This window comes from Vidua macroura, chromosome 9, assembly GCF_024509145.1.
Source record: "Vidua macroura isolate BioBank_ID:100142 chromosome 9, ASM2450914v1, whole genome shotgun sequence".
Classification (NCBI taxonomy): domain Eukaryota; kingdom Metazoa; phylum Chordata; class Aves; order Passeriformes; family Viduidae; genus Vidua; species Vidua macroura.
Window position 1 is genome coordinate 22,376,021 of NC_071579.1, and position 27,988 is coordinate 22,404,008.

Genomic DNA, 27,988 nt, shown 5'->3' on the forward strand with positions numbered 1-27,988 from the left:
AGTTCTACGAGAGTGCACTGGCTGGCTGGACATGCAGGAAAGAGAGGGGTCAGTGGTGATGGCTTTGGTGGCAACACAGTCATTGCCAACTTCCTGGACATTGCAGTAACACTCCTCTATTGCACTGAGCACAGTCATGTACTCAAACTTAGTGCTCAGCAGTAAAGCTGTCCCATGGCCCCTTGACTGCAGAGCAGCACTCGTTTGTTCAGGTGTGAAACCCCTGCCCAGGCTGGCAGCCCTGCCTGCTCTGCGTGGACAGCCCAGGCCAGCTCTGCCCATGTGTGCACTGCAAAGCACCAAGTGTCTGCTCCTGGAGAGATCAGCACCTGCACACAGCACAGGTGAGTGAGGGGAAAGCCACTGCAAGGGGCAGAACCACATGGATCGGGGCCCTATGGTATTTCCATCCTTCCCAAGGGAGCCAAATCTGCCCTGGCCAGCATGTCTGCGATGGGTGGGATTGTATGGCGTACTGATGGGCTTTTCCTGGTGTGGCTATGGGCACCATAGTGATTCCTCAGTGACTGCTGGAGCTCAGTCACACACAGTGTTCCCTGCCAGACGGGACGAGTTCTTGGGTAAGTGCCAGATGCAGAAATGTTTTCCCCTTGCCTGGCTCATTCTTACTACACTGCTTCACTGCAGAGTGGCCTGAGGGGCTGTTGGGCAGCCTCACTAGGATGCAGATCCAAGGGCACAGCAAGCTCCTGCCCTTGTGAGGCAGCACACATGTGCAGGTGTGTGTGGGCACGTGCCAGTGTTGCTGGCAGGGATGCTTGTCATTGCTGACGGGGCCCAGGATGGCAGAGTGGCACAGCCAAGTGAACACCTGCTCACAGACGGTGTCTCTGGGGAGGAAGGGCACCATGCTCACTGTCGGCAGCCAGCCAGCGGGGAGATGGGCAGTGAGCACCTGCCTGTGCTGCAGCAACAGAGCTCAGGCTGTGCTGCCAAACTACAGGTGCTGACAATGCTTCTGCCACTCACTGAGCACTGCTACCAGGCACTGCCACACAAGCAGCACAAAGCTTTAGTCCATGTACAGCCTTGAATGCAGAGATTCTCACCAAAAGTTGCCATAACACAGACATGCACACGTGCATGGACCTCCTTTCTCCTTGTTCAGGAACACTTTGCACTTCATTCCCCACATGTGGGCTTGTCTGTGGACTGAGTAGAAGCACAAGGAGGCTTCTGAGGAGCACAAGAGAAAGGGTGAAGAACTTCAGCATGGAATGCACAAAGAATAACATGGGTGAGTCCAGGCCTCAGAGGCAAGGCTATTGCTGGTGGCCACATGGCCAAAGCTTCATGTTGACCTCACAGAGCAGGAAAGGCTCAGTGCACAAACTGTGAGGATATGCCACCTTGGCAAGGGGACAGGCTCCCAGAGGTCAGCGAGCAGCAAAAACAGCTGCTGCTGTGACAGCATTTCTCCAGCCCCTTTTGTCCATTCCTCTGGCCTGCTCACACAAAGCCAACATTTCTCCAAAAGGAATGGACTCATATAATTTTAAAAACACTTAATTCTTTCAACATTTATTTCCCATTATTTCTATGTATCTCACAAAATAAAAGGGGAATAAAAAAAAACCCCATGGTGCATGGTGGATAAACATGCTAGCCTGATCTGCCCTCTGAGCCAGCACTACAGCTTGTGCCACACTACAGGCAGAGCCACCCTGCTTCCTCCCAGGGCCTGGTACTGACATTCCTGAGCTGCACTGCTCAGCTTTTCCCAGCTAGAAAGGATTTACCACAGCTGGCTTTTATTTTTTTGGCCTCATTTTCTCTGGTATCAGCTTGAGACTTTTCCCACCCTCAGGTATCAGTACCACACTGTGCTCCAGATCTGAAGGGAATGGTCTGGAGACAGTGCTGTAAGACACTTTAGCTTCTTCTATTTAGAGTCTCAAACAGACCAACCATATTTGCACTGAGCAATGGAGCTGGGCTATTACTGCTGTCTTTTTTTTTTTCCCCTGGTAAAAATTTTCCATTCCTTAGTTATACCAGGTAGCCCCAATGCAGCCTGAGATAAGCAGCTCTGTAAAGGCCATAGTTTGGCAGGTGGGACAGCAGCTAAATGGCAGCCAGTCAAAGGTGAATTTCTGGGCACTGAGGTGCCCTTCTGCCCTTTCTATTTTCATATTTTTTATGCATACTATTGATGCTTGTAGCAGGAGCTGTGCAGGCACTGCCCAAGCTTGGCTTGCCTCCTCGTGATATTAACTCACAGGATCATAGAGTAGTTTGGGTTAAAAGAGACCTTTAAAGATCAGCTACTCCAAATAACATCCTGACCAAGCAGTATCCCTTTGGGATACCATTGCTTTAAATTTTGTTTTTCAAAGGCAAAATAATTGTTAAATAAGGAAAAAGGAATAGCTGTAACACTGAAAAAATCTGAGCAGACTGCACAGTAGCTTGGCAACTCCTTCCCCCACAGTGCTCGAATTTCTTGTCCTCAGCAACATTGCCATTTTCATTTGTTACATTTCCTAGTTAAGAGTGACTTTTTTTTTCTCTTTTTCCCTTTTTTTCCTGTTTGACCTGGTTCATTTCTGAGGGCAGGAGCAATACTGATCCTTCCAATTAAAAGTTCATTGTTGACCTTTTGCCAGTTATAGTAAGCAATCTCAGTCCCCAGTAACAATTACAGGTTATCGAGCTTCCATGCCTACACATTTCTGCTCACAGGAGCATTCTGCCACTTGTCATCTTGAAAAGCCTGACTTGTGTCTCCTGAGGGCAGCAGGGCAAGGGAGGTGATTCTGCCCCTCTGCTTCACTCTTTTGAGACCCCACCTGGAGCACTGTGTCCAGCTCTGGGGTCCAAACACAGGAATAACAGAATAACATGCACCTGCTGGAGCAGGTCCAGAGGAGGTCACAAAGATGCTCAGAGGGCTGGAGCACCACTCCTGTGAGGACAGGCTGAGAGAGTTGGGGCTGTTCAGCCTGGAAAACTGAAGGCTCTGGGAAGCCTTACACAATTTCCTGTGCCTAAAGAGGGAATTGGAGCAGGACTTTTCACAAGGGCCTGTAGTGATAGGACAAGGGGGAATGGCTTTGAACTCAAAAGAGGGCAGGATTATATTAGATGTAAGGAAGAAACTCTTCCCTACAAGGGTGGTGAGGCACTGAAACAGATTGCCCAGAGAATTTATGGATGCCTCATCCCTGAAAACGTTCCAGGCAAGGTTGGATGGGACTTTGAGCAACCTGTTCTAATGGAAAGTATCCCTGTCCAGTGCAGGAGTGTGGAACAAGATAATCTTCAAGGTCTTTTACAACTCAAACCATTCTGTGATTCTGTGATAATAGAAAGTTGGCGTTTCTTGACTAAAGGATGACAAGTGCAGCTACCAAGGCACCACAATGGCTAGAAATGCAATTTGTCTCAAAACTGTTACCTGACAGTTGTTTGACTTTTTATAGGAGGCTTTGTGTTGTGCCTGCTGCTGCTGTAATCCGCTTTGGGGGTTTGGTCTGTATATACCTGGCGACTCAAGATCTGAGCAGGTCAGAGAGGCAGCAGACAGGGAAAGCCTGTGCTGGAGGGGTGTTTTGTCAGGCCTTTCGGGGCTGCTGCCTGCCTCTAGCATGACAGCAAAGGAAACACGTAATAGGAGAAACAGGGTGAAATTAAGGTTTTACATAGGCATGAGGGACCAAGTGTGGTCTCTCAGGATAGCTGTGAACTTTTTCAGGTGGGTTGTGCTTATTTTCAAGGTTTCTCCCCGGCACTTAGAGATTTAGAATGCATTTAGCACAGCAGAGTCTGAAAATCGCAGCCAGTCCCAGCCAAGGAGAGGTCGGTGTCCCTAGACAGGGTCTGTTAAGCACTCGGCCCTGTACACACTCAAAGGCATTTGCTGCTAAAGCCGTACTCTCAGGTGCCAGTCCTTGACACAAACGGTGGCGGATTATTGGCAACATCCGCTGGCTACGGCGGCACTTTTCCACGTTTCTAGATGACCGGACTGTGCTGGCCAAGCGCCCTGGCGTGGGCCGGGCCTGGTGCTGGTCCAGCCTCAGTCTGCGTTCGCTGCCAAACGTTTGCAAAGCATCGAATTCTACTCTGGCTTTGTTTACACACGGAAACTGTAGGAGTATAATTAGCGGGGTTCGTGTGCTCGGCTGGCAGACGCCTGTTGTGTGTCACCGCTCCGCGCCCGAAACTCAGCCGCTCACTGCAGCACCCACGTACCCGGGGTTAGCGTCCACCTCGCGCTGAGCGCCCGCTGGACCGGGATCAGTTTCACCCGGCGACACCCCGCGGGGCCCGGAGGCGGGGAGCGGGCGGGATACAGGAGGGGTGCGGGAAGGATGCGGGAAGGCTGCGGGAAGGCTGCGGGAAGGCTGCGGGAAGGATGCGGCGGAGCCCCCGCCGTGGCTGCGCGGGCGGAAGGCGCCGCGGCGCGGCCCGGCTCCACCGCCCCCTAGCAACCGCCTGGCCCCGCCTGCCTAGCAACCGCCCCGCGCCCGGCCTCCTGATTCGCCGCCCAGCCCCGGCCGGCCGTCGAATTCCTATTGGCTGCGAAGAGGGCAGCGGGCAGCGATTGGCTGCGGCGGCGGAGGGAAGAGGCGGGGCGGCCGGGCGGGGTTCGGGCGGAGCGGGGCGGCCGCGGTGGCGTCGGCGGCCCGCAGGACTCTTTGGGCGCGTGGTGCGGAGGGATACGTCGGCCGGACGTTGGTACGAGGGTCGGGCGGGGGCGGCGGAGGAGCGGGACGCGCTGCCGACGTGAGCACGGCGGGCGGGGACTCGGGCTCCGCCGCGCCGGCCGGGCCGGGCCGGGCCGGGCCGGGCGGGAGGAGGGGGTGAGGCGGTGGCGTTCTCCGCCGTGAGAGGGAGAGCGAGCCGTGGGATCCTGACGGGCACGCGTCCTCCGCCAATGAGGAGGCAGGGCCGATGCGGACCCCGCGGCGATTGGCCGGCGGGCGGGCAGGGCGGGGCGGGTGCGGTGTCCCGCCCCCCGCAAGGACACCCCCGCCTCCTCCGCGCAGGGCCGGCCCGGCATCATGGCCTCGGAGCTGGAGAGCCTCAACCCCGGGCAGCGCATCATGACCTTCCGCCCCACCATGGAGGAGTTCCGCGACTTCAGCCGCTACATCGCCTACGTGGAGGCGCAGGGCGCCCATCGCGCCGGCCTGGCCAAGGTGCGACACTCCCTCTCCCCCCGGGCGGAGGCCGCGCCGCCGGCCCCGGGCCGCGCACCGGCCGCCTCCGCCCTTTGTTTACGCCGCGGCGCCGGTGGGGCGGGCGCGTCCCGGCCGGGGCTCGGCCCGAATTCCCCGAGTTTGACGCTGTCCCCGGCCGCGGCCGCCGCTCCCGGCCCCTGTGTCCCCGCAGATCGTGCCGCCTAAGGAGTGGAAGCCCCGGCAGTGCTACGATGACATCGACGAGCTCGTCATCCCCGCGCCCATCCAGCAGGTGGTGACGGGGCAGTCCGGGCTCTTCACGCAGTACAACATCCAGAAGAAGGCCATGACGGTCCGCGAGTTCCGTAGGATCGCCAGCAGTGACAAGTACGGCCGGTCCCGGGCACACAGAGTTATGGAATGGTTTGGGTTGGAAGGAACATTAAATACCACCTGGTTCCTCACCTTGTCAGGGGCAGGGACTCTTTCCTCAGGAACAGGTTGCTGAGGGCCCCATCCAAGCAGGCTTTGAACACTTCTAGGGATGGAGGAGCATCCACAGCTTCCCACAGGGGCCAGGTCCTTGGTACGGTCTGGGGTCAGCAGTGTGAATGTCGTGCCCCGGGCAGATGAGGTTGCTTGTACAGTGGGCTGTGTGCATGGGGACCTTTGTCACCTGTGCAGCAAGATGATGTGTAATGGCAGCAGAACTTTTTGTTTGTGCTGTGGGCTCCTGTCTGTCCCCAGTAGCTAGACCATTGAATTACTTACTAAGTAGCGGAGAAAGGAATGTTCATGATATAAAAAAGGAGATAAAGAAGAGATCACTTGAAAAGGAGTTGAAGCAAAATAGCCTTTTCAGTAACTAGAAATAGCATTGGAATTGCCAGCTATAGTCATTCCATCAAAGCTTGTTTTAGCTTTCAAAAGCAGTACAGAGCAGATGTTTTAGAGTTGTGTTTAATAGAATAATTTGATGGAAGTTAACTGTTTTATGATATATGTGTAACTGTCTTGAATCTATGTATATAGACACACATTAAATAGGTCTTAAGACTAAATTTGATCCCCCAGAGCTACATATAGTCCAGTATATAGTTAGCAGGGAATGGGCATCAAGAGCAGGTATTTTGCTGGTAAACAGAACATGTTTGACCATGGTGAGTCTGTGAAGGTTTGCTAGTTTCACAGTGGCAGAAAACTTTGGGTTTGTTTGGGGTTTTTTTAAAGTTGTTCTCTTTGTATCATTTCTGGTTTTGACTGCATTGTTGCTTCTAAGTAGCTACAGCTAGAAGGTGAAACTGTTCTGACCCCAGAAAAGTGCACAAAGCAAAAATGAAAGTAAACTGAGAAATGGGGAAAGTAATTTTCTTTCTGATACTTCCGTTCCAAAGTGTCACAGAAACAGAGCCATGACTGCTCTCACTGCTCATCTGGCCAGTAACACACATTAGGTATTTTTATTGTAGCTTTCCATTCTTTCAGTCAAGGAAAACATTGTTTCAGACTTGTCAAATATCAAACTGCAAAGTCTTTAGTATCTTTGTTGGTTTTTTCAGGTACTGCACACCCCGGTACACAGACTTTGAAGACCTTGAACGAAAATACTGGAAGAACCTTACATTCAATGCCCCCATCTACGGGGCTGATGTTAATGGCACTCTCTACGACAAGGTAAGGAAACTGTTCTGGTTTTCAGGTAACAGTTATCCTGGTATATTGCATTCCATAAATACTAATGTGGCATTTGACTCTTACCTTTTGGAACAAGTTAATGATACTCTTAGCATAGTTCGAGCTTCTGGATTAGGCGGCTGACAGAGGAAGCATTCTAAGGGACCTTTGCTAGCACTTCATTGTAGGGAAGCAAAAACCACTATTGCCCAAGCATTGCTTTGTCCTGAAAGGCATATAAGGATTGGAAGGGTTGATCAGTGGATACATGCTGCTTTGGTATCCTCTGGTGTATGTATTTTTGTGGGACAGCTCTATAGCCATTAGGTGTTAGGATGATAACTGTCAAAAGACGATTTGTATTCTGCTTGTTTGTCTCCTAAATTCTCATCATTTATTCTTTTAAAAGATGTTTGGAAGGAAAAGTGGTTTTGTTAAAGAGGGTTCAGACATCAGTTCAAACTCAATCAACGTCAGCTATTGTTCTCTGCTCTGTTAAGTCTGTAGTTTCGTGATTATTTCTCCTTTGTAATCATTACTTTGACTGGTAATTTTTTCCCCTCCTAAAAGACCAGCAAGCAATCACTGTGCAAGCTACCATGCAGAACTTGGGTTTAGGTGAACTATCTCATAGCTTGAGCTGTGTCATTCTGTGGTGTGCTGTTTCACAAGTGTCTGTTAAGCTTTTGCAAACTGTCATCTCAGCTGTGTGATTTTGTACTTTGTAATCCTTGTTTGACATGAGGCTTGTGTTTTTCAGCATGTAGATGCATGGAATATTGGCAGATTGAATACAATCCTGGATATTGTAGAGAATGAAAGTGGCATAACCATCGAAGGAGTGAATACTCCTTACCTGTATTTTGGCATGTGGAAAACTTCCTTTGCTTGGCACACTGAGGACATGGATCTCTACAGTATTAATTACTTGCATTTTGGGGAACCAAAGTCATGGTAAGATTTTCTAAGGAATCTTCTATATGTAGAAAAGCAGTACCATAAAATATTGGAATCAGTCACAAAGCTAAGAATTCACTAAAATAATTATCAGTTCTCCAATCTTGCACTGCAGTTCTGTCTGATGACAAGAACACATAAGGAGCTGCAGAGCAGTGCCTGTCCTCAGTAGAATTTGTTTTGTCACCTTCTGGAAGGGTCTGGTTGTTGTCCTGATGTAGAGAGTTCTTCTGAATTACAGTGTAGTATGGATGCTGTCTGCTGTAGTAGGGCCAAAACTTGGCAAACTTGCTTATCGTTTCCTGAGGCTCTAAAGTGACCGTACAGAGGTATGGTCACACAGGCACTGGGGGAACAGGCTGTTTTTAACAGACGTTGAACTGTAGCTGTTTATCATGTATGTAAACATCAGGCTATTGGATGTCACTAAATGGTTTTGTCCAGTGTCTGAGCTTTCTCGATTCTTTTTAGGGGAGGCTCTCTACCATGGGTTGCATTTTAAGAGTGAATCATGCCCTTCTGTTCACAAATTAATTTCTCAAGCAACTTCAACAATTGTTTCCATGGCACTTTTGTTGGAAACTAGTATTTTTGGCTGCCTTTTATTACAAATTTGAAGAAACAAATAATAGCTAGCACAATGTGACCCATGAACAACCCCATGCAGTGGCAGTAGCAGAGGAACATGAAACAGAATAGTTCAGTCTGTTGAACTATTTGGCTATTGCTTCTTCTACAGTAGTACTTGGAAGAAGTGAGCTTTGCTAGTATCTTTGATTAATTTAGCAAGGAATCTATTCAGAATATAGCACTGTATTCCAGAGTGAAAGCAAACTAAGTGGGTTGATTTATTTATTGTAGTCATACCAGCCAGGAATTTTGTGGCACCCATAAAAAGGTGTGTACAGGGAGAGACGTAGCTCTAAAGAGCACTCCATGAGTTGTGCATGTGTTAAGGATGTGGCACCTGACTTAGTCCCATCTTTGTCTGAGCAGCTGAAAGAGGTGATTCCATTTTCTTTCTTGCCCTGTGTTCCTCTTTGCACTGAGTATACTGAGATTACACTGCTGCGAACTGAGACAGTTCAAGAAGTGCTCTTCCCTTTCTCATTGCAATTCATGTTTTGCTGCACAGATCTGCTAATTACATACATCAGACTTTTTACTTCCTTGAATGCTTCAGTGAAAGTTGTTGAAAGAAATGGTCGGCTTTTACATGTTGATTTTTTTCTTGGGATAGAAAGGTAAAAGTCCTCAATGAAGATTTTTTGCTTTATATCAAATTTTGAAAAAGACAAGTGTAGAGATAGGGAATTTTTTTTTAAAGTAATTCACATTTTGATGACTGATTATGATTTCCAGTCAGACTTCAAGATTTTGTTGTTGTCAGTTGAACTTAACAGACTTGTTCTTAAAACTGCAGGTACTCCATCCCTCCAGAGCATGGGAAACGGCTGGAGAGACTTGCAAAAGGTAATCAGGCAGTTCATGTCCTGCCTTTTTCTAAAGATGGGCTGGACAGCTGCAGTGGGTTTCTGCTGTTTTAGAGAGCACAGGTTGGCATGACTGAAGTGATAATTTGCCTTTTAGAATATAGATTACATTACTTCTGAATGTTTGCTTATAGGATACACACAAGAGAAATTAAATTGTCACATTACAAATAATGAACTTGTAGTCTGTCTAACCTTAAATGAGAAAATCCTTAGCTATTGATTATTAAAACTGGAAAGTTATGGCCAAGGGAGGATCCTTCTATCTGACATCTTTCTTATGTTCTTTCAAACTGGCAGCTGTTAAAAGATATATCTTATGGACTTGTCATTTTTCTTCAGCAGGCAAACTAGCACACTTCAAATAAGGTGGTCCATACTTGTAGGGAAAAAGTGTCTAGACAATAATTTTTCTTAAAACTGCTGAAAAATAAATATAGTTTGAGCACAATGGTAATATCTCTCCTTGTCTTTATTTTAAACAGGTTTTTTCCCAGGAAGTGCCCAAAGCTGTGAAGCATTTCTCCGACACAAGATGACTCTCATCTCTCCATCAATTCTGAAGAAATATGGAATTCCATTTGATAAGGTGTAGAAAAGTAATTGTGATTATACCAGCTTGATCAAGAGGTTTCTGTAGCCTTGTCTTGTTTCTGACAGCAGCCAGTAGCAGATGCTTAGAGAGGAAAATAGAAACAGGCAGGATATAAGGCAGTCCTTCCTATTGTACTTCCATTTATCTGGCAGTTGGGGCCTGAAGGCAATTGAGACTGAAAAATCTGTCAAGAGCTCCTAAAAACAAAAGCTTGGTTTTCTGTGATTTTTTTTTTAACTTAAAACTAAACATTATCTCCTCTGTTAGATTCACTTCATTGTTTAGATATGTATTCAGTGAAGTGAGATTTTTCTTCTTTTGTTTCCAGTTTTCCCCTGCTAATTTTGTTTGTTGCAGTCTACTTCCCCAATAGCAAATAAGTCTTGTCCCCTGTTAATTTTTTAATTATATTGCTAACTTTATAGGCTTCCTTACTTTCTCAGGTAATGACCTGGCATTGTCCCTCCCACAGAGAGATATTAAAGATCTAGTCTTTGAGCTCTTATTCAGAAACACTGTATCATCTGCCTGGGCAGCTGAAGGGTTGTCTTGTCATAAGCCTTTACAGTGGGGAAATGTTGAAGAGGAAGCAGTGGAAGGCTGACTGAGAGTTATGCTGTAATGTAAACAGCAATAACTTTTCAAGTTCTGTGTGGAAAGAAATTTACTCAACCTTAGATACTGTTCAGCCAAACCTGTAGCTGATACAGATAAGTATCTTTATGAAGTTCATATAGCTGGTGACCGAGTATTTTGTATGTATAACCATGTATGTGCTAAATTGACCAGTTGTTTTGTGTGCTAGTAAAAAAACTGTTGAGCATGGCTTTTCAGTAAACAGATATTTAACATAAGCAGCAAAATAGCAAAGGTCAGTAGCAATTCTATCCACTGCAGAAGGGAGCTCCAGCCACCATCTGTGAGTTGGATTTTCAGATGTGCTGCAGTGAGGGGTACAGGAGCTCCTTTTAATCATATTCACCAGGTACCTTCTTAAACTCTGAATAACACTGTGATGTCTCAATTGTCTTCTAGGTGACACAGGAGGCTGGAGAGTTCATGATAACCTTCCCTTATAGCTATCACGCTGGCTTTAACCACGGCTTTAACTGTGCTGAATCTACCAACTTTGCTACTCTTCGGTGGATTGAGTACGGGAAGCAGTCGGTGCTGGTGAGTGGTCTGTTGCCATCATTAAGCCCCCACTGTTTGTTTTAGGAGAGTGGTTTCAAGCTTTTTAAGATGTGATGTCTATTTTCTCATGAAGTAGCAAAGTCCTGCTTAGTGCCTTGTGTCAACCATGGGTAGCATGTAACATGTTTTGTAACTTTGTAACTATTTTGTAAGTTTGTGCAGCTCATGAGAGGCATCAGAGAAAAGCATGGAACTGGTTGTCTTTCCAGTGGTGAAAGAGAAGGCTTGGTAGGCAGAGCTCATCAGTATTTTTCTCCAGTATTTTAACCATTATTTATTGACTGTTTAGCCTGGAATGCAACTTTGGTAGTTTAAATGACTTATCAAAATAAGTATATTGGTTGAACTTTTAAATTGAGTAGTGTTATATTCCTGTAGAGGTGCCTTGCAGACAAGGTTTACGTTTTCAGAAGCTACATTGAAGTGAATGCTTTGAAGCACTAGTTGTAACCATACCTAGGGGAGGGGAACCTCTACTGCTCTGGGTAGGCCCAGAGTTTGTGGGGCTCTGATTTCTTCATAGTCTCTGGTTTTGTGGCCTGTATCTGTATGAGCTCATTTTAAAACACTCAGCTTCTACCAGCAGCTGTGTAAAAAAGACTGATGAGCTTTCTGTCTTAGTTGTGATAATATCTGGTTTTCTGTTTCGTGTTTTTTGCTGGCTTTTCTGCCATTTTTAGTAATCTAATATGTACCCTTTTGATTTCCTGTGAAAGAGTCTTGAGAGTTCTGAGGCTCAATTACATGTGAGTGTGGGATTTTGTTCCTTAAACTCTTGAAAGCAAAATGCTAGAGAAATGCAGAGTAGAATTGTTAAGTATTTGGCCTTATCTTATTATTTTCTGTGACTTCAGTGCTCATGTCGAAAGGACATGGTGAAGATCTCCATGGATGTATTTGTGAGGAAGTACCAGCCAGACCGTTACAAGCTTTGGAAAGCTGGGAAGGACGTGACTGTCATTGACCATGCTCTTCCAACCCCAGAGGCAGCAGAGTTCCTTAAAGGGGATCTCATGCAAAAAGTCAAGAGTGGGAAACAGTGTGCTGAGGAGATGGAGACAGAAGAGATGTGTAAAGAGGAGGTGGATGGGGATGAGACAAAAAGGTACAGCTTTATATAGTCCTCTGCTTTTCTATTGGATTCTTGGAATTTGAGCCCAGTTGCAATTAAATATTTGCCATTCTGATAGAATAGTGAGAGTTAGCAGTAATCTTTTTCCTGGGAACAGGGCTTACTCTTAATACTTTTTTTACTCTTTAAGTCCACATTAATAGATAGTTTGTGGTAAGCAGGAAACACCAGCTTGGAAGGTAGTTCTTCATCTTGGAACAGACCTCCAAAGCCTCAATTGGCAGTGTGTAGCCTGCACTGACAGGCCAGAAGAAAACGGGGTTGTATTAGGATCATGGGATAGTTCTTGCTAGCAAATTCTGGTACAATCAGTGCTGCAAGCTGTGGCATTGGTGTGCAGTTCCTGGTTGCTGAAGGTCAACAGGTTCAATCATCTCACATTTTGCAGTTAAATCTTTTTCAGTCAGTGCCAGCTACTGTTCCTAAAGTCTTTGGTGGTGAATTTTTTTTGTTGTTTGGTTTGATTTGTTTGGGGTTTTGTTTGGAGGGGATTTTTTGTTTAAGGTAAAGAATGCCTGGCTAGAGAGAGCATAGCTGCCTTAATACATGATTAGCATGCTGAGAAGTCATCTCTAGGGATTACTGACTTTTTCTCTCTAAAGGCAAAAAAAACACTTCAGAATAATTTGGAAAATATTTGGCTTTCCAGAGGCTATCTCATAAAACACTGGTCCAAACTAGACTGTATTTTATTTATTCACACAGAAATTTAACACAGTAACATGTTTGCTAACCTGACATAGGGATTTGTCTTCTGCAGCATCCCCAAGCACCGCATAGGAACAAAAAGGCACAGGGTCTGCCTGGAAGTGCCTCAGGAGGTGAGTGAGAGTGAGGCCTTCCCTAAGGAGGAGCTGAGCTCCACACAGTATGAAGCGGACATGGCAGAGCCTCGTGAGAGGCCTACGAATGAATTTGGGCAGCAAGGTGAACAAAGGATCAAACTTCCAGGTAACTGTGTGCCAGGCTTGTCTGGGGCACTCTTCAGTATGATGCTAGTTGGTAGGATGCCTTTGTGTCCAAAAAAGCAGACTGGTTTGTCAGAGCCACTGGTAGTACCTCAGAATTTTACTGTTACAAGACTTGAAATATTACCATTTTCTAGTTTTTGATTTTTACTCTTTATTTTGCCTGCCTGCATACAGAAATATATGGGATGCCTCAGTAGTCTGAGCTCCTTTTTATCTCTTGAGCAATGTGACCTGTTTATAGGAATTGCGTAGTAAAACATATGCACACTTCCTGGTACTGTGGGTCTGGTATGCTTTATAGGTGTGTTACTTGTAATTTTGTAATAAGTAGGCTGGACAAAATTCATGTAGGTTGTATAGGATGAGTTATCCTTGCTCTTAGGGGAGGAGCAAGAGGCATGTGGAACAACACAAGAACAGGGAAAACATGTGATGCCCACTCTTGTATTTTGTTTTCCAGCCCTTTGCAGCTTGTATTTAATAATCTTCTATTGGTTTGTGGGTTTGGTTTGTTTTTTTTTTTTTCTAGTAAGTCTTCCATGAATGATTGTAATCTCTTACACACAGCAACATATGGCCAGGATTTGGGCTGTTTTAACTACATACACGTCTGTATAAAGGATCATCTCTGTTTATTTGAACTCACTGTCTGCTAGTTTGTTTTATATACTCTGGTTCTTGTGACAGGAGAGGCAATGGGCAGATGTTTTTATTCTCTCTCTGACTAAGCAATGTGTGATTTTATAGGTGTTTGAATTAATCATCTCCTCTTTATATGATGTGCTATTGCTTTTCTGTGTGTAGTAGTATGCTTTTCTGTTTGGCTTTGTGCAAATAGTTGCATAAATGTTCTCTTTCTGCCCAGACTTCAGAAAAAGTGAGTATATCCCTTCTTCCAGATCGTGTGGACTCAGCCAAATTTGAAGAATTGAAACCGGTGAAGCTTGAGGAGGAAGAAGACCAAGAAGCAGCTGCCCTGGATCTCTCCATTTCACATGCTTCGAATTCTACTTCAGTGTTGCCAGCTTCAAAGCAGAGTGCTACATCCAGTATTCAGTCCAGCTCACCTTCCTATTCTTCAGACTCGGAATCGTCTGATCTGCTGGCAAAACGAACTCTTCCTGGGCCAGCCGGGGTGTTCACAGTGCACAGCTATGCGAAGGGGGATGCCAGCGGATCGGACAGTGAACAGACTTCAGGGAAGAAAGCCAGTGCCAGCTCCGGTGTCAATGAGCAAGAGCTGACAGAGGTATGAGAGGCACAAGAACTGAAAGCTGAAGGGCTGTAATTCCGTGGTCAGGAATTTGCTGTGACAAAACTTCCTATCTGTGCAGATGACAATTTCATCCCACTGGTGTTTGCTTAGCAGGTTGCACCTCTGGGTTTTGCTAAACACAGAAGAATTCAGATGAAAGCCTCATATACTTAGCCCTTCAAGTAAGCAAGGAGATCACCTGTCTTGAGAACATCTCTAAACTATTTAAGTGCCGTAATGGAAAGGATAGCTTAATGTTTTTGACATGGTAGTGTTACAGAATGATTGAGGTCCTTTTGTACTAAGAGACACGTGTTTGTACCTAAAATGAATCTGGTTTGTTCCAGCCTTTATTGCAAGCACATTCACGTGATGAGAGGTTTTTAATATAAAATTGCATACATGGATACATCTGTGTCCTTTTAAAAGAGGAGAAAGGATACAACAGAAATATTGGTTGGGAGAATGTAAATCTGAGTGTTAAAAAGCCAACAATGAATGTTTTATTAAACAGCCTAAGAGAAGAGTTAGAATCTTCTCTAGTAGTGTCTTTCCAATATTTCGATTTCCTGTTTAAATCTGTGTTTAGAGAATGGGAGGCCAGTAATGACTTCTAAGAAGTCAAGAATTACACCAAAGGAACAGCAGATAGACCAATCTTGATAATTAAGCTGAAACTGAGAGAGTTGTCATGGCTATTTAAACTGAAGATGTTCTGTTGCAGATATTGATGTCTCTATCACATGCTCTGTACAGGGAAAAGGAGAAATTTTGAATGGGTGTGGATTGTTTTCCCCTGTGTGGTGTACTTTGAAACAAATTTTCCATTAGGTGGTAACTGTGAATGCTAATTTCAATATTTCTTAGAAGTCTTGTGTCCAACTCTGTGTAAGAGAACAGAGGTCATGATTATTATGCTCTCTTCTGGCTTCGTTTATGAAAAGAAGATATTTAAACATATGTAGGATGCATTTAATCAAAGATTTACTACTTCTTTTAAAAGAATAACAGATTTTAAAAAAAGGGTAGGCTCTTATCTAGAGGGAGACTTCCTGGACTGTTGAAATCATTACCTTTATTGCCATGCTTGTCAGGTTAGTAGTAATTTTGTCAGTGTGTCACTTGTTTTTGTATGGGGCTAAGGGAAGAGGAAATAGCTGTTGTTGCAATCTCCTTCTTCCAGTCTGTCTGGTAAGACATCAAGACAAGTAATAAGCAGAAAGGATGAAAGTGTCCTTTATTTAAAATAACCCTTTTAGTTTGGTATGTCTATGAGCTCTGTATTTTTTCTAGTTTATTTTATAAATTTATTTTTTTTTTTACTTTTAATTTGGAATATTTTAAGTGACACACAAACTGAGACTTCTCCAGAATTCATGAGACTTCTTATCATGGCTCTTTTAAGTTGAACCATCCAACTTGTCTTTCTTTGTTTCTGTCTTTCACATGATTTTTTTATAGAAACAGATGTGCATGAAAAGCTACACTGGGACCCGTGAAAAGTGTCCATTCTACTGACTCAACAGAGCCAGTATAGCTCTGTCCAGTTTTTCATAGCAAAAGTGCTCTGAGCACTTTGAAAAAGAGTTTAGAGCTGAAGTTACTTTGTTGGAAATGAAACTGTGGAAGCATGTGTGCATTTTGAAGTAGTTTCTCTAAGTTCAAAGTAAATTCCTTCCAAAATGGTGTCAAAAGGGCCCGTGCTAACTGACAGCTGAATTGCTTTCCTGGTCCAGGTGGGAAAGGAGTCCATAAGCTCCGTGAAGGAGAGTAAGAAATCCAAGGGTCGTCGCCAGCCGTTGAGCAAACTCCCCCGTCATCACCCGCTCCTGGTGAAAGACTGCATCAGTGATGATGGTAAGTAAAGCCTTGTGCTCTTCAGGAAATTGGAAAGAGGGTCTCAGCTCCTGTGGGCAGTGTGGGATATTCTAGTAAGTAACTGGTGATAAACAGGAGTCAGTAAGTGCATATCTGCTTCCTAGACAAGGTGCATATCTCATTGTATCATTAAACTTTTCTTTCAAATTGTGTCATCTTTCTTTCCTGTATTTTCTTTGGAAAGCAAAATTAAACCAGTACCAGAGACTGTTGCCTAACTGCATCTGCCTTAGAATATTCCAGTCACTGACGTAAATATTCGGTATTTAAAAAAGAAAAACCCTAATGCCAAATTCTTTGGTGGATGACTTTAATTTTGATGTAGATCTAATTTGGAGCTGGTTCTGCTCTGTTGCTTGATTAGTAGAAGCCTCTTAGAAAGGAGAGTGAGTTACTGGCTTCCATCACCCTTCTGTCAGTTTGCTTTCTGGCAGTCTTTCTTTGATCTCCATTCATAGCTTTTTGCCTTATTTAGTTTCATTTACAAGAAGAACATCTATAAAAGGCCATATAGTCACTGAGTGAATGCTCTCTTATCACAGAGGCATCAGAGCAGCTAACTCCTGAAGAAGAGGCTGAGGAGACAGAAGCATGGGCCAAGCCACTGAGCCAGCTGTGGCAGAATCGGCCGCCAAACTTTGAGGCTGAAAAAGAATACAATCACACCATGGCCCAGCAGCCCCCATACTGTGCTGTTTGTATGCTCTTCCAGGCGTATCAGGTATGAAACCAAGACTCTTCATGCTATCACAGAGCTAACAGAGTAGGTGCTACTGTGGTACATAGTTTGAAATACGTGGGTTTGCATATTGCCAGTTAACAAAAGCTAAACCATGTTGCAGTCTTCCCCAGGAGCTGCTCCAGGAGAGCACAAGTGGGTGAACATCCTCAGACCTGTGATGGGCCCCTCTGGGTTCCCAGGGGTTCACTCAGCTGTTCAGCAGAAGCTTTTGTGTTTTGTGGCTTTTGCTCAAACCACAGAATGGAGCTTAAATGTTGTTGGAGCTGACTGTAAAATCTCACTTCTCCTTTCCAGACTGACTTCTTCACTTCTAAAATGTTTTTGAGAAAACACTTTAGGTCCTCTCATAGTACATGGTCTTTGAGCTGGCAAGGAAGAAAACCTTTTACTTAAAAGAATTTAGGGTTGTGTTTGTAGATGGTATAGATTGAAAGTTGTCTTGTCTTGGAGTGTATCCATGACAGTAGCATGGGAAGGGGTGCAGAAGTCCTTTGTCATGTTGAATAAATGTGCAGACAGGAGTCCCTCACTGAATTTTTTGATATACCTAAGATAAATAATTTTAAGGTAGCTTGAATAGTTGTCTGCATGTTTGACCTGCAACTTTGAGGTAGTTTGATCATTCCCATACACTAAGAGTATTTGATTCATTTGTGATGACTGTATAGTTGTGGTGGCCCTAGAAACATGTTCACTGCAGTTTTGGAAATAAAGACCTCACATTTTTGTTGAAGATTTATATTTCATATAGTTCCTAATTTTAATGAAAACCACAGACCATAGTTTCTATTCAGTCTTGCTATTTCTGTCTTGAGAGTAAGTTCTTAGGAATGGAAATTCTATTTAGGAACTGTGTGGTACATGAGGATTTTACTAGTGCTGAAAGGTATAAAGTTAGCGATTTGAGGACAGTTGAAGTTCTCTGAAAATCTTTTTTGTAAGTTGCTGTTGAGCAGAAAACTCTTAGCTGCAGGTTTTCAAATGTCTGTCTATACCAGGCAGTGGAGCAGAAACTCTTCCAAGATTTGAGCTGTGGTTAGAGTCTTTGTTCCAACTTCAGAAAGTCTATAGCAAGTCTGGGAACTCACTTCAGTTACCCGTTCAAATAAAAAATTGGCACAAAATGCCAGACAAATATGCACTTTTCCTTTGGGAAGAAGAAGAGTATCTGCTGCTTGGGGGAAAAAAGTCATTGTTTTCTTAAATTTTGTTATAGATTTCCCTAGTCATTTTGTCTTTTGCTTGACATGCAATGCAAGTTTAAATCAGTAAGTTTTACAGAATTAGACTAAAGAAGACTTGTAGAAAAGATGTCCATTTCCTTCCAACTGTGAGCTTTACCTGGACTTTTTCTCCCTAGCTTTTGAGGCACTGTAGGAGGGACAGTGCAGATTCATTCTGCTACTGCAATTTTTGCTAACAGTAATTTTAAAAGATTAGGCAAGCTATTTTTGTGGTAGCCTACAAGGTACAAAAGGTGGTTTAAATATTTTTTCAAAGAGAAAAATTAATTTCTGTTTAGTTGTTCAGAAGAGTAGCTTTAATGGAAATACACATCTGTAAACTTTGTATGTCTCAGCTGTTTGATTTGACATTGATTTAGGAGAATAAATTATGAAAGATTAGCCTGAAAGTCTCCTGAGCTTTATATGGGAAATTGCATTTTCAGTCTGTTTATTTCCAGGAACAAATTAGTTTTAAAGCCCATTAGACTTGTTCAGAACTACACTGGGAAAAAGTAATGGGGATTGTAGTAGGTGTCTATGTGTGTGTTGGTAATCCTTCCATACTGAGGTAAGATCAGTGTACACTGATGGATAGCAGTGTTGTGATCCTCTGTATTACAGGGGGAATATGCAGAAGAGGTGTTGCCTGTAGAGCATGAGATGGGCTTGGTGATTCCACCTCTTCTGTCAGAAGAGATGCAGTTTGATGTGTATATTGTTGCTCATTAGAGGGATGCAATTCAGACTTTCAGTGTACTATTTGAGTAGAAATTAATTTCATTCTGAAGCCACAGCAACTGAGATTTTATAACTGTAACTATAAATAGTAATAAATAGTTATAAATATAAATATATTTTCATCTAACCTACTGACTCAGATCTTTCAGTACCTTATTTTTTTTTTAAACTGGCTGTATGTATGAAATAATGTGTGAGTAAAGATAATGTGAGACCATTTTACTTGTAAAATTTAAATTCCCTATCCATCCCTCACAGGCAGAATGTGAAGGCAGCAGTCAAAACTCTGGAGTAACTCCAGCTGCTGCTGATGGGAAGATCCGAACGAAACCCCTGATTCCTGAAATGTGCTTTACTGCAACTGGCTGCAGCACTGACCTCAATCTTTCAACTCCATACCTGGAGGAAGATGGAACCAGTGTACTCATCACCTGCAAGAATTGCCATGTCTGTGTTCATGCGAGTGAGTGCATCCAGATGTTACCCTAAGCTCTGATGTTCTCCATACTGAGCCTGTGCATCATAGCAGGCCTCTGCCAGTTGATCTAATGTACAAATAGACCAAGTTCAGCCCTACCAGAGGAGTGTATACTTGGGTATATACCCCACTGCCTGTGGCTTAGGCAGTTGGCTGCATGGGTGGCTTCCAGTACACATCATCCTGGGGCTTGTTGATTTTAATTCCTGCTTTGTTTCTGGGCCCAAGGAAAATGGGTTTGAGTTTAAATAAACTCTTAAATGAGATATGTCTGTTCTAGGTTGTTATGGTGTATCCCCTGACAAGGCCACTGAAGACTGGATGTGCTCCCGGTGTACAGAAAATGCGTTAGGAGAGGTAAAGTTTTCCACATATGGAGTCTGGTACATCTGGGAACTTGACTGCAAAGTTAGCTCACATAGTGTTGTGGGTGTTGTTTTTTTTAATTATCCTATGAAAAGAACACAATTTAGAGAATGTTTAGAAGCCAGTCTCTTGCATTTTGGTACTTTTAAACCATAGTGTTATCCTTTTAACTAATGCAAAGCTGCTGAGCTCAGAGGGAAGATGGTTCTGCATGAATGTGGGAATAGCTCCATTCATTGTCTGTCTGAGTTTATGGTAGCTACTATTTCTAAGCCAGAAAATAACTTGTGTTAATAACTAGGCAGGTATGCACATATGAAGAAAGCAAGAAAAATTGGATTCCCTCAAACCGCTATATAGACTCTAGGTCAGTGGAATGGGTCAGCCTTTCGATTATTATTTCCTCACATTTCTTCCAGATCCTATTGCACATCCCAAAAGGATATAGGGTATTGCAGGTGTAAAAGGAACCCATAACAAACAAGTTGACCCTTCAGTCGTAGGTTATGCGTGCTTTCAACAGACTTGGAGTCTATATTTGTTGCCCTAAGGGCAGCAACTTTTGAGAGCTGAGGAGCTGATCTGTACAAGGTAGTTAGCTCTCTTCTGACATCAAAATCATTTTCTTCCTCTGGATGCGCATTTTGAGGTGCACCAAATATTGTGCACTAGCTAATGCTTTCTTCTTTACTCCAGGACTGCTGTTTGTGTTCCTTACGAGGAGGAGCACTGCAGAGAGCCAATGATGACAAGTGAGTATTCCAGATTTTTTTTGATTTTAAGGAGAGGCTCAGTTCCTAAGCATCTGAGGGTAAGCTGGTAAACTGCATTTGGTGAAACAGAGTGCCCAAGAGCACCCTTCACACTTTGTGTGTTCATTGTGTTCTCATGCAGCAGTTCTTACCTCTTTAGGTAATGCCTGGTTCTCATTCTGTTGATAGCAGCTGTTAATTGCTCTGCATTTGATAGTGCAGAGCTGTAATATGCAGAGGAATAACCTACCACATAAAAATAAGGTTCCAATTGGACTAACATCTCTCAGCACCTTCTCTACTGAGGATTTTCATTTTCCATCTTATTTGTGGTTACATTAATGACAAAGGGCAACCATACTTTTAAGCAGCGCAACATTGAAATTCAAGGTACCTCTACAGCAAAATATGCATACAGCTGCCTGTCCTGTGTCCTTTGGGTGGATCATCTAAAGTTATTTGATGCAGCATAGCAGTGGAGCAGACTTGTAGCACCATGAAATAACTGAAACTTGCCCAGGCAGCCTTTTATCATGCAGGAGTCACTGAGTTGCTTTCCTGTTAAGCCTGTTAGTAGTAGATTTTAAGTATGAAGAAATCTTGGGTTTGCCCTACATGTGACCTGTTAGTAGCAGGAAGAAGATTACACTGATCATCCTCAAAGGTTATTTATTATGGTTTATATGGCAAACTTGAACAGAACTGTATTTACTTAAACTCCAAACCATCTTCTGTTGGCCCAGTGCATATTAATTTCTTTTTCATCTCTTCTGTCCTGACAGGTGGGTTCATGTGATGTGTGCTGTGGCTGTACTGGAGGCAAAATTTGTGAACATCGCAGAGCGGAGTCCTGTAGATGTTGGCAAAATCCCCCTGCAACGTTTCAGACTGGTATGGATCACCTGTGCTCATCAGTGGTGTCTCTAGTCTATTCAGAATCTGAGGAGTTTTGCTTATCCCATCAAACCCAAGTAATCTTGGTTCAGTCTCCAGACTGAACTGTATCATCTGCTCAACTCTGTGTATGAGAGATGGCAGTTATTCGTATTGCCATTTTTTAAAATTTTTCCTTGTTCTAGTATATGTTTATTCGCATGAAGAGCCAGCAAAAGGGTTTTCAGTATGTGGCAGGTAAAATGCTGGTTTTTCTCCTCCCTAGTATTCAACTTGCTTAGTTGACTGCTTTCAAGCACTGAGATGCCTCAGGATATGTGAGACATTCCTATAATGGGTGAAAATCTTCAGCAGGAAAGCAGCTGTACTTAACTCTTTTAACATCTCAATGTTGAGGGGAAAATGACTCTGCTTTGCATATGCATTGCAGATAACATTCTTTTCCTACAACTGCCCAAGGCCCAGTTGAGTAGTGCCAGAATTTAACTGTTACCACTGTGGTCATTTCCCATGATTCTAATCTTGTTGCTTGTATTTATGTAACTTTTTAGTCGAGTGCTGAAAGGCCCTATTGAATTGGAGCATTGCAAGCTGATCTAATCTAAGATCTGTTGCTGGCATCCTTGGGTTGCATGCTTTGTGCATGTTGAGCTGATAGATATTTAATTTACATTTTTCCTCTATTGCATTACTTTACTTTTATGAATTATTGTCTTGTGATGAACTAAAACTGGTAGTTGCCTGCTTCTGTTTTGTCAGAAAACGGCAGTGTTTTCAGAGAGGCTAAATGGCACAGCTATTATATGATAAGCTGTTAGCTGGCCTTTGGTGTGTGGTAAAACCTAGTACCAACCAATAATCTCTAGTTTCCTGTCCACAGAAATGCATCTTCTGCAAGAAACGGAGAAAGAGAATTGCGGGTTGCTGTGTACAGTGTTCACATGGCCGGTGTCCCACATCCTTTCACGTCAGCTGTGCCCAAGCAGCAGGAGTCATGATGCAGCCTGATGACTGGCCATTTGTTGTCTTCATTACCTGCTTCAGACATAAGACTCCATCTCAGGCTGAGGTGTGTAGGTGTGTTATTCCCAAGATTTGAACTGCAGTGTCTTGGAGGCACTGAAAAGTTTTTCAATTGTGCGATTATTTTGAAACTTCATTGAAGGCTTGGCCACCTCACAGTACATAATGTAATCTAACAGTGTTGGTCTTGGATTCTGATCTTAACCTTGCTGCTGCTCTGATCTTAGTCAGGTGCTTTATTTGGTTTGCAGACCAGAAGGACTGGAAGCATCACATCCCTCTTTGTGGCTGTTGTAATGAGAAACACTAAGGAGATTTATGCTGTGATTCTTAATATGCAGGAGTTAGCGCTGGTACTCCAGCAGTCTGCATGAGTCGTCACAGAATTTCACATTTAAGTGATTGATTAATTTCTAAAGTTCCCAAGCAGCCTTTTTAACCAAAACCACCAACAATCTATTAGAGAAAGTTTTCTGTAAGGGCCTTCTCTGAAGAATCAGAACTTAATTTACTAAGTAAATTAAGGACAGTAGCACATAACAGATGAGACTTTAGGTATTTAACATTCTGGAGGCAGAACTTCTCTAATGTGTTGATGTGTTGAAGTAGAGTAGCTCACCTGAGCTAAAATGTTTTGCTTTGTTGTCTGCCAGCACTTCAGCCACGGTCTTCAACACATTTGTTATTGAGTCATTGTATAAGAAGTGATTTTTCTCTTCTCAGCGAGCTAAGGCTGCACTCCAGGATCTATCCCCTGGACAGATAGTCATCAGTAAGCACAGGAATGGTCGCTTCTATCAATGTGAAGTGGTCAGCCTTGCAAAGGAGACTTTCTACGAGGTCAACTTTGATGATGGCTCCTTCAGCGATAACCTGTACCCAGAGGACATTGTGGTATGTTGTATAGTGGGGTTGTGTATAGGACACGTGGTATGAGTCAGTTCTTGCTGCTGTAGAGCAGGCACATCAGGGGATCTGGTAATTGTTCCCTGGGTCCTGTAGTGGCTGGGCTGAGCTGGGCTGCAGAATGGCCTTAGGGATGTTACCTGAGAGTGACTTAACTGAGGCCATATAGGGACAGGTATAACAGGGAGTGCAGCTAATCTCTGGCTGCTTAGCAGTGGTAGGTCTGAAGGAAAACTTGCTGATACTTGCATGCCATCCCCACATCAAATACTTTGAAGTTACGAGTGTTGGGATTTAAATGCAGATTACATAAATGGATGTCTTTCAGCCTAGTTCTCCATCTCCTAAAATGGAGAATTGTTGGGGTGGTGTGCAGTGTGACCCCTTGGGGGTTTGCTGAATCTTCACATAAAGAAGCTGCTTACCTTCCTTGTCTCTTCTATCTTCCCTCTTCATTCTAGAGTCGAGATTGTCTTCAGTTAGGTCCCCCTGCTGAAGGGGAAGTCGTGCAGGTGAGATGGACAGACGGACAAGTTTATGGAGCCAAGTTTGTCGCGTCACACGCTATCCAGATGTACCAGGTACAAAATTGATGTCTAAAAATTCATCACTCAGAACAAGCCAATCATGTTAACAGGGTTGCTATAGGGGTGTCATGCTTAAACACTCCACGGTAAGTTACTCTCACTGTGTTAGCAATGACAGATGCTGGCAACAGTTGCTGGAAGTGATTGCTTGCAGCTGTAGGTACCTCTGGCTACCTACCTGAAAATGTCCACTTCTGAAAACTGCTGGTCTGCAATTCTTCATCACACTCTTTCTGTAGTTTAAACAACTTAATATAAGTTTATTTTGCTTTTCTGTAGTGAGAGTGCACCATGCCTTTCATGCTTCCAAAGGGATGAATATTCGGGCTGTATTAAAGTGAACAGCCAGTCTTGTCAGGTGTTAAAAGAATATTCCAGAACTTGCTGGGCTGTTAATGTCATGAGATTATCGAGGTTTTGATTGAAGATTGTTGCAGTGTGCATAGCTGCATATGTATCTTATAGATTTCAAGTGGTAGAAGGTTATTTCACGAGAGAGCTCTGTGGGGAGAAGGCAACTTCTAGGGAGCTGTGGCAGGGTTCTAACTTGAGACTTCTGACAGAACAACTTCTGGTTCTCTTCTAGGTGGAATTTGAAGATGGTTCACAGCTGATGGTGAAAAGGGATGATGTATATACTCTTGAAGAGGAGCTTCCTAAGAGAGTGAAGTCAAGGCTGGTAGGTAAACAGGGTGCAAATTCTACTAAAGAAGTTTGTTTTAATTTGTGCTTGAACAGCAACCTGAGCATGTGGTGGCAGCAAAATACAATCTGGTGCTCTCCTTAATCATTGCAAAGCTCAGTTGTTGATCAGGCTACAAAAAAAAAGTTCTGTCTCTGGAGAGAATTTCTCCTTCTGCAGGGGTGTGAGTTTGTATCACAGAGTCAGAGATTGAGAGAGCATGCCTTTTCATACTTGTATTCGTACGTTCCATTGTCTACTTCCATTGCAAAGAATGGCCAAGTTCCTTCACTTAGCCTTTTTTCTGATAAGCTCTTAGTAGGGTTGCATCAAAAAAGCTGGCTGTTTCTTGAGACTGTAAAATAATTCAGGTGGGAAAGGACCTCTGCAAGTCTCCAGACACCTGTTCCAAACAGGGGTAATTTTCAGAAAGGGTTGCTCAGGGGTGTCTCCAACTAAGTTTTGGTTATCAATAAGGGTGGAGATCCCACACCATTTTACCCCGTTTCTTTGCACTTTCCACTACAAAAGTTGTAGTTGCGAACAGCACACTGTGGTGTCTTGCTTTACAGCACAAACATGCACACCCTGATGCAGATCTGTTGGCAGGCACACAGATTATTAGAGGCTTAAGAAAGAATGTATTATAGCTGAATTCTGTGACCAGGTGTTTAAAATGCCTGCTCCATAAAGCAGAAATTGTACTAGACGGTTTGAAAATTGGAACAGCTGACTCTACTTACAACTCTGAGAAAGTGATTGTGCATTTAAGTGCTCTGTTACATTTGAAACTTGAGATTCTTTAGATCTCTTAATTACAGTTCACTTAAACATATCCCCAGACTTGTAAATCCAGTTTCTTAAATATTTTTTTTTAGTGTTTAGTCAGTTTTTGAAGAAAGCTGAATGTTCCCATGTGTCTTGGCTTGGTTCTTTCTTCTATGCAATAGGAGGACGTGGAGACAGGGATTTCATCTGTGCTCTAGTGACTAATTCTGTCTTTTTTTCTTAGTCAATCGCTTCAGATATGCGCTTCACAGAGATCTTCGAAGAGAAGGAGGTCAGTCAAGAGAGGAAGAGACAAAGAGTGATCAATTCACGCTACCGTGAAGATTATATTGAACCTGCCTTGTACCGGGCCATCATGGAGTAAACACTGCCTGTGGCAGAGGAAGAAGATGCCCACCTCCCCCAAGGATTTAAACGTTCCAGTACAACAGACCATATTTGGATGCTTTGAATCCAGGGTTTCTTCTGGGGTTTTGTTCTTTTATATTTTAAGGAAGCTAAAAGGCTGATGCTCTGCAGTAGCTGTAAGGCAGCTGTTGTATAGTGAAAGAGATCCTGTTTGCTGAAGCTGATGCCTGCAGACTGCTGGTCTGAAGTTGGGTCCTTACCAAATAAGTCAGCTTGGGGATGTTGCTTTCATCTTGTTGAGCAGTCTTGCTTTTTCTTTAGAGACAATTTTGACAGATGGCAAACTCTTTGGGGAGTTGTTGCCAGGAATCCTGGCAGCTGCAGAATTGTATGGTCTATTGTTTTAACTGAATAATGTTCCTGAATTTAGGAGTCTCCCTGGTGACCACACCTGGGTTTGAGCAGGCAGTATTACTGGTGCTGGAAATGGAACCTCTTTTATATTTATATCCATTTTTTTTTGTTGCAAGCAGCTTCAGTCTCTTGTTTCTCAGCACCTCCTTTCTGAGGTTGAGCTGTAGGCTGTTCAAATCTGAACAGACTGGAGGTGCTTGTGTGAACAGGTGAAATGTGAAATTGAATCCTGTAGGACAAATTATTTAACCTTCCATTTAATATTTTTGTTCTGATAGTGCTTTTGACTTACTTAATCATGAGTTTAATTGTTAATAGTATGTGCCTCAGAACCAGTGAAATCTCTCTGGAGCCTTGTGAAGTGCAGCCTTCTAACAAAAATAGGTGTTCAGCTCCCAATAGACATTCAGCTCCCAAAGAGTTTGTTTTGAGTTTCTCTAAGGCAATATGACTAAAGGGACAGTCCTAACTCTCCCTTCTTGAAATCCAAGCATCACAGTGTTGGGGATGATAGGGCAGTGGTATCTGAAGCAGTGCTGCTCTGGGGCAGCACTGTATGGTGTGTCCGCAGGCTTTTGCTTACAGCAGCTAATACTGGGTCTGAGGCAGATGAAGTATGCACTGAGCTGTGTGTTCTAACTGAAAGGCTGTGCAATGCTCTTCTGAAGCAGGAGTGCTGCTGTGTTGCTGTCTGGTAAAGGTTACTGTAGCATTTTTATAGAGTATTAGGACACATCTCAGTTGTGGTGGAGAGAATTTGCTACCCAGCCATAGGAAGCTGAGTTGAGCTGGGTAGTAGGTGTACCTGGAAGATGTGCCAACTTGCTCCTAATAATTTAAGCATTAACACATCACAGTAGGAGCAATGTAAATACACGTTCCTTTCCCGTTCTGTAGGAAAGGGATTTTAGGCTGTGGAGCAGATTGGCCACCTTCTTTTTGCATGGAATCATGGGGTGAATTTTCCTACTGGAGAGAATCATGATTGTGTGTTCTCCAGAAACTGTTCAAGAGGAGAATTTTCTAATGAAACAGACCTAATGCATCCCTGCTTCTATAGGGACATGGCAATGTGTCTGCAAAGTCTGGATTTGTAACTTTTTTCCTTTTGTTACATAGGAGCGCTATAAACCAAACCCTTCTGAAACCCCGGTGCATCAATTTGTGATTAGCAATAAAATGTAGTATTGCGTAGTGATACAACTCTTGATCAGAAAAGAAATAAACTTCAACTTTTATACAGAAAATCTTTAGCCCTACATTTTTATAGGATCAGAAGGATAAATAGCAAAGATTTGCACACTGTTTTGCATAGAGGTAATCTGTCCTATTTTTTGTGGTGGAATACCTTGTTCATCAGTATTGGAAGGCTTAAACAGATTCTGAAAGGAGATAATGGGGGGTTTTTGTGGTTTTTGGTTTGTTTTGGTTTTTTTTTCCCTTTTACCATGTTCAAAACTTCTCAGGGTATTAAATGGCTTTCTGATGAATGGGATAGTTGGCTTGATAAAACCAGGATTTGTTAAAACCTGAGTCTGGTAGCTGCAGTTAATCTGGTCCAGGCAATAGGAATGAAACTGCGCTTTGACATCTGAGTTTGTATGTAAGCTTCTGAAGGGATGTGCTATGAGCAAATGTGGAGAAGAGCTGGCAGGGCCTTAACAAACTTGCCTCTGTTCTGTCAGAGTTAATTTGCTATTAACTTCTAATAGGATGAACACTACCTGTGTGTTACTGAAAAATATAC

The 27,988-nt window shown here is 43.5% G+C and overlaps 1 protein-coding gene across 3 annotated transcripts; it reads left to right on the plus strand.

The window, feature by feature from the left end:
* The first annotated feature begins 1,626 nt into the window (after positions 1–1,626).
* Positions 1,627–27,774, plus strand: KDM4A (lysine demethylase 4A). 3 transcript variants are annotated; one of them, XM_053984521.1, is made up of 22 exons: positions 1,627–4,749; positions 5,013–5,165; positions 5,359–5,534; positions 6,707–6,821; positions 7,582–7,775; positions 9,202–9,251; positions 9,757–9,860; positions 10,902–11,039; positions 11,915–12,165; positions 12,953–13,143; positions 14,063–14,412; positions 16,155–16,275; positions 16,839–17,017; positions 19,261–19,465; positions 19,761–19,837; positions 20,543–20,598; positions 21,381–21,489; positions 22,373–22,561; positions 23,239–23,409; positions 23,883–24,002; positions 24,595–24,687; positions 25,703–27,774. In XM_053984521.1, exons 2-22 carry the CDS (start codon positions 5,028–5,030, stop codon positions 25,841–25,843), a joined length of 3,168 nt encoding a protein of 1,055 aa, XP_053840496.1. In that variant the 5' UTR covers positions 1,627–4,749; positions 5,013–5,027; the 3' UTR covers positions 25,844–27,774. The 3 variants fall into 3 exon arrangements, with proteins under 3 accessions (XP_053840496.1, XP_053840495.1, XP_053840497.1); XM_053984520.1 differs by having other exon boundaries at positions 1,627–4,701; XM_053984522.1 differs by lacking the exons at positions 23,239–23,409; positions 23,883–24,002; positions 24,595–24,687; positions 25,703–27,774 and adding an exon at positions 22,767–23,007 and having other exon boundaries at positions 1,627–4,701.
* The last annotated feature ends 214 nt before the right edge of the window (positions 27,775–27,988 follow it).

Excerpts from the sequence above, each read along its gene's own strand:
- KDM4A (XM_053984521.1), top strand. The coding sequence starts at position 5,028 with ATGGCCTCGGAGCTGGAGAGCCTCAACCCCGGGCAGCGCATCATGACC. Across the intron at positions 9,252-9,756 it reads GCTGGAGAGACTTGCAAAAG|GTTTTTTCCCAGGAAGTGCC; the intron begins GTAATCAGGCAG and ends TATTTTAAACAG. Across the intron at positions 20,599-21,380 it reads CAGAGAGCCAATGATGACAA|GTGGGTTCATGTGATGTGTG; the intron begins GTGAGTATTCCA and ends CTGTCCTGACAG.